The following is a 6372-nucleotide window of genomic DNA, read 5'->3' as shown; positions in this document are numbered from 1 at the left end:
TAAATAATTCCATAGTATATATGCATATCCTAGGAAAGTCAGTACTAATTAATTGTGTTCATCTTGAATTGAATATATGCATAACCTAGACATTATGTCATTGCTATTTCTCTTAAACTCATTTCAAGATTCAACATTGAATACATTTTACATTGTTAATATATAAAAACAGTTATAATAATTTACTCTATTCAGATTTGTTAATGTTGTAAATATATGAAAACTAATATATTTTTTATACTTGTTCATGTAATTGAAGCTTTGGAATCTGCAGAAGATATATATCTCAATCACCTTTAAAAAGTGTGATGTGTTTGTGTATTTGTAATAAAATACTAGGATTGAGCTTTAATAGTTAAAAAAATAGTGAACTGCACAAACCAAAAAAAAATTCGAAAAACAAAAAAAACACAGCAGCATTGGGACCATAAATGATAGTAACAATATTCATAAAAAAAAGTAATGAAAATACAAAATAAAAAAACAGCAGAACTTCATTTTCCCGCCAAAATGCTGCCAGGTGGCAGTAAAAAAACTAGCACTTTATATGTTGATATATTATACAAAAAGTTTTATTCGTATTTTATTTTTTACATTAAATTTTTGTTTGGATGTTAAATCTTTATTTGTACGGATATTTTATCATTATTTCATATTGATACAAAAGATTCTATTTTTATATTATACTGGTATAAAAAGTTTTGTTATTATTTTATATACCACTTAGATATAGAATTAAATATGTTCAAATTATATGACAAAATATATTTAATTATAATGCTCAATAAAATACAAATATTAACATGTTATTCTATTGTGTAATTAACCCTTAATTCACAAAGTAATTGAAACTTGATTGAAGGAAAACGGAGCGGATCACTACGCCACAATTCCTACTGCTACCGTCGATTGAACTCTCTCTGAATATCACTCGTTTAGCTTTAGAAGATAAATCTACGGAACTAGGCTCCTCCTCCGAGCTCTCTCCGGCAGCCATCTCCGGAATGTCCGCTGCAAAACTCCATCACCAACCGCCCTTCGCCGCTGTCTTCACGCTTCGCTTCTCCGTCCTAACCGTCGCTATCGTAACCCTCGTTTCCTTCACTTACCTCTCCCTTAAATCCCTACACTCACCATCTCTCTTATCCACCACCGTACAACCCTCACTGCCTGAGGTACTACTCGTTTCGCCTACGAAATTGCGTCGATTCACTAATTCTCATGTTTCGATTCGATCGATTTCTTCGTTTCCTCATTCTAGGATGTTGATTACGGCGGTAATGCGGAGAGAGGTGTGGCTGTAGAGAGAGGGGGAAAGGAGAGCGACGACGCTGAGGAAGACGATGTGTATCATTTGCCGGAGGTGTTTAGGTTGAACTATGAGATGATGTTGAAGAGATTTAAGGTGTATGTGTACTCCGATGGGGATCCGAAGACTTATTACCAGACGCCGCGGAAGCTGACCGGAAAATACGCGAGCGAAGGATACTTTTTCCAGAATCTCAGGGATAGTAGATTCGTGACGGATGATCCAGATCAGGCGGATCTGTTCTTTATCCCGATCTCTTGCCATAAGATGCGAGGAAAGGTATTATCGACATTTGTCAATTTTCATTGGTAATGTGGTTGCTTTTGATGCTTGATTTCGAGATTCAGTTTCCATTGAGTTTATTAAATGCTGTAGATGCTGTATCACTTTGTTAAAATCGGATCATTGAGCTGCTTCAGATGTTGGAGTTCCTACTGCATTGATGTTGAATGCTTTTAAATCGGAGTAGCTTTCTTCACAGTTCACACTGGTGGAGTTCTTTTCCAAGAGCTTTCTTTCGTAAAAAATATTTTATTTATCTACTGAAGAAACTACCTGTATTGATATAATTGTATAACTTGAAGGGAATGGATAGTTTTCAGCTTAGTAAATGAGGTCTTCATAAGCGAAAAAAACACGGCCAAACTAATTAGGAAGTGCTCCTCTGGTTAACCTATATACCCCATCGAAGCTAGAGAACTTAGGAAAAGGGCAGCTGAAATCATCCATCGTAGTCCAGATGCTGTTCCCTTTTTCTGAACTTGTGCCTCTGCATGCCTAATGATCTTATTCTTTGAGGGAGAAAGTGTGATACGTGGTTAAACAACGATCTCCTTCCACTTCAACTGCCTGGCTTATCACCATGAGCTATTTCATTACTATTAAAGGCTAAAAGCAGAGGTCTAATGTGATTTCACCAGCTCTGCTACTGCCCTTATTTCTACCACACATCTCATTATTACTGATAACTGTCTGCTACTCTAGTCTAGGAAAATGTTTGTTTATGTATAAGGACTTGCACTCATGTAAAGAACAGGTAAAGTTTATGTTCAATTGCTTTCCATCATTCCATGTATAAGGATTTCAATTGCTTTGATGTATAAGGATTTCAATTGCTGATTTTTCTTGTAATCCTTCACGTGTTCTGCCTGCAATACTTTGATGTATAAGGATTTCAATTGCTGATTTTTTGGATCTAATTACAATAACATACAGGGTATCTCATATGAAAACATGACTGTAATTGTCCGGGACTATGTGGAGGGATTGATGTCCAAGTACCCATATTGGAATAGAACTCTAGGTGCAGATCATTTTTTTGTTACTTGTCATGATGTTGGTGTGAGGGCCACCGAAGGGCTTCCGAACCTTATAAAGAACTCGATTCGCGTTGTTTGCTCCCCCAGCTATGATGTTGGGTTTATACCACACAAAGATGTTGCACTCCCTCAAGTTCTTCAGCCCTTTGCCCTTCCTGCTGGAGGAAATGATATAGAAAATAGGTACTTACTTTCAAAATCTGGAACTCTAAATCTTTCCTCACTTTGCATTTTAAATTCTTGCTATACGATTTATTAAGGTGCTTGTTGTTGTTTGGCTGAACTTATCAACTTTACCACACCTAAAATAAGTTCAGGATAGAGATCAAGCTAATGATCTCCATTATCTCTTGAGATTATTTTCATTATTATGGAGATTGTTGAAAGATTACTTTAAATGTTGAGGACTTTTTTGCTTGTTTATTTATCGATTGATTCACTTTCCTAGATTAGAGTTCGTAGGATCCCTATATATAGCTCCTCTTTAGAAGAGCTAGATATCTCGGAAAATAAAGTGAATTAGGACGGTGTCAGCCTTAGGCCTCTTCAGAGGATTGTTCTTTTATATTGAATACCAGTTCTTGTTTTACTTCCGCCTTTCATTCCATATCAGTTCACCAATCTGCTTCTGAGAGTAATCTAGTACTACAATCTGAAGAAGGTTAGCAGATAAAATAAAATTAAAAAATTCTAATAACCTCCATGGATTTAAAAGAAAGGAGATCACTTCATGCCTTGAAACCCCATGAACCTTGAGTAAGTACCGAAGGGGTTTTCACTGTACTAGTATTATTTTAGCTGAACCTGCTGTCTGGGTGAAAAGTGGATTTTCTGATGCGAAACTCTTAGCTACTATCTCTGCTCTACACGCATATTCTCCTTGGCAGGAAATTATGGTCAGGTCAACATAAGCCTATATTACTTTTAGCTGCTGTTCTGTCACCCAAAGTGAATGCCCCCTTAGGGCAATATATGGTATGGAGTAAGTAGATTGAGCTGATCACTTAGAACCTGAACAGTATGGTTTAATCTTTCTTTGACAATGTTCATTTATCCATTTCTATTCATCAGTTAAGAACGGGATTTGAAGAATTAATTAATATATGTTGCAGGACGACACTCGCTTTTTGGGCAGGGCATAGGAATTCCAAGATCCGTGTCATATTGGCACGTGTATGGGAAAATGATACTGAACTTGACATATCCAACAACAGAATTAACAGGGCCACTGGGCATCTTGTGTATCAAAAGAGATTTTACCGAACAAAATTCTGCATTTGCCCAGGTGGCTCTCAGGTCAATAGTGCCCGTATAGCAGACTCTATACACTATGGATGTATTCCTGGTGAGAACTAATCCCCTCTCTTCTCACCTTATGTATATGCTACAATAAGTTTAAGCGGGTTTGGCGTTGATGTTTCATTGAGCTTTTAAAGAAAGTCACTAAATCACCACTATATTTATTTCCCAGTTTGGTCTCAGTGTTAAAGATTAGAGAAATGTTATACTCCCTATGTCCTAAGTTAGTTAAATCGTATTTCATTTCGGGATGTCCCAAGTTAGTTGTGGCATTTCCCTTTTTAGCAAACACTTTATTTTCTCTCCATTTAACCTTCAAACATTAATTTCATGAATCACGTGCCCAAAAGAAATGTCTCAACTAACTTGGGATGGAGGGAGTACTACATACCCTATGTGAACATCATCTGTGAGCACCGCTCTCGTTTAGTCCTCGGTAAAGTTATTTATTTTGTTTTATACATTAAACGAAATGGTGCTCACGGATAGTGCTTGTATAGGTGTGCAGCATAACATTTCTCAAGATTAGAATGTATTCATGCTTTTAGAAATGGAATCTAGTTACAGCAATAAATATGTATTAATTTTACCGTCTAAAAGAACCACGACTTGTACCATCAGAAATGGAAATACTTTTGCAGAAAAGGGGAGAAAAATGAATCATTCTATAACAATATTGTTAAGAATATATATGAACATGTGATGCTTTATATGTTGTGTATGCACTACATATTTGTAAGTATTCAATATTTTCATAACTGTAGTTTGATTAACTATAGATTGTTCTGTGCAGTGATTCTCTCTAATTACTACGATTTGCCTTTCAACGACATACTAAATTGGCATAAATTTTCGGTGGTACTAAAGGAGAAGGATGTCTACCAGCTTAAGCAAATTCTGAAGAATATCACACAAGAAGAGTTTGTCAGATTGCACAACAATTTGCATAAGGTACAATTCTATTCTTAACTGATTATAAATTCAAATCTCATGTTAAGTAGTTTATCTTTCCATCCTCTAGGTTGGTTTTGCTCATTGAGCGCAGAGTATCTGATTGTAAATTAATTCTTTACGATGATCCGCTGCCAGGTCCAAAAACACTTCCATTGGAACTCGCCTGCTGTGAGTCACGACGCCTTCCATATGATCATGTACGAGCTCTGGTTACGCCATCATGTTATCAAGTACTAACTTCTAAATCACACAACTCCATCTCGACACACATGGCTAGCTTTTGCTGGGTGTGACTTTGAAAAACTTGTATATTACTACTTGTGAGTTGCAATGTGTTCATTCGTTCTTGTCTACTTTTTGAAAATGTTTTAGATCTGCAGATAGAATCGATACCAAAATTTTAGAGTGGGATAGGGGTGCCTAGTAAACATATTTCATCTATATCCATGTAGTGTTATGCTTCCTTTTTACCAATCCTAACAGGGTGAATGGTTCCTTCTTTATTTTATGGAAATAGAGTATTAATTCAGTGCTGTCTCAATTTGTTTATCCTTATTGAGTTGATTTTGGTAGTTCTTTTTCAGATAGTGATGGTTAAGATTGATCTATACTCAATTGCAAAGTGTTTGGTTGATTGAGTTTTGGTTTACTGGATTTCTATGGCATTTTTGGAGTACTATCTAGATGGTATTTGCGTGCTTAAAATATTTAGATTTAAATAATAAAGAAATAATAGTCACCCACCTATAAAGTTCGGTTAAATTCTAGTCAGTTTTATGAGATTTGTATATGAAATATTAAAATCTTGAACATGTGTACACAAAATAACATATTTGGTGATACTTGAAATTTTGAAATGACATTTGATTGTTAAAATGGAAAGAAAATAAAGAAAAAAATGAAACGGAAAAAGAAATACTCCTATTTATTTTAGTGAAATAATGTTGTTTGAATGTCAGTAAAATGGAGTATTTCATTTTGTATATTTCATGGTTTATCCCTTCCAATTTATTGTTTCTTGTTTTATCTTTGGATTTAAGTCATTTTTGACCTCGGGTCATGTTTTAGAATGATATTCCTCCATTCCATAATAGTTGAGACATTTTTTTTCCACACGAAGTTTAAGAAAAAGGTGTGTAATGTATTAAATAAAAAAGATAATAAAGTATGAGAGAGAGAAAAGTAGAGAGAAGAAAAGTAGGAGAGAGGGAAAAGTAAATGAGAAGAAATGTATTGACTTTTACTAAAATGGAAAATGACTCCATTAACTCCATTAACTATGGAATGTATCAAAATGACAAAATGACTCTACTACTATGGAACGGATGGAGTATATTTTAATTTTATTCACTGGTTGGGGGTCTATCTAAACCCTTAGCTCACATTGGTGTTTTTGGTTAAAAAAAATAACTACTCTCTCAATTCCATAATAATAGAGTCATTTTGATACGTTCTATAGTAATAGTCATTTCCCTTTTTAGTAAAAGTCAA

The 6372-nt window shown here is 35.0% G+C and overlaps 1 protein-coding gene across 1 annotated transcript; it reads left to right on the top strand.

Annotated features, from left to right (window-relative positions):
• Nucleotides 1-845: 845 nt before the first annotated feature.
• On the top strand, nucleotides 846-5410 carry LOC121770965 (probable glycosyltransferase At5g03795). The gene is made up of 6 exons (XM_042167753.1): nucleotides 846-1175; nucleotides 1262-1588; nucleotides 2525-2811; nucleotides 3741-3973; nucleotides 4721-4878; nucleotides 5017-5410. The coding sequence occupies exons 1-6, from the start codon at nucleotides 1005-1007 to the stop codon at nucleotides 5116-5118; spliced, it is 1278 nt and encodes a 425-aa protein (XP_042023687.1). The 5' UTR covers nucleotides 846-1004; the 3' UTR covers nucleotides 5119-5410.
• Nucleotides 5411-6372: the final 962 nt, after the last annotated feature.

Source organism: Salvia splendens, chromosome 16, assembly GCF_004379255.2.
Source record: "Salvia splendens isolate huo1 chromosome 16, SspV2, whole genome shotgun sequence".
NCBI classification, from domain to species: domain Eukaryota; kingdom Viridiplantae; phylum Streptophyta; class Magnoliopsida; order Lamiales; family Lamiaceae; genus Salvia; species Salvia splendens.
Note: the sequence above shows the minus strand (reverse complement) of the source record. Positions and strands in the feature narration are given on the sequence as shown.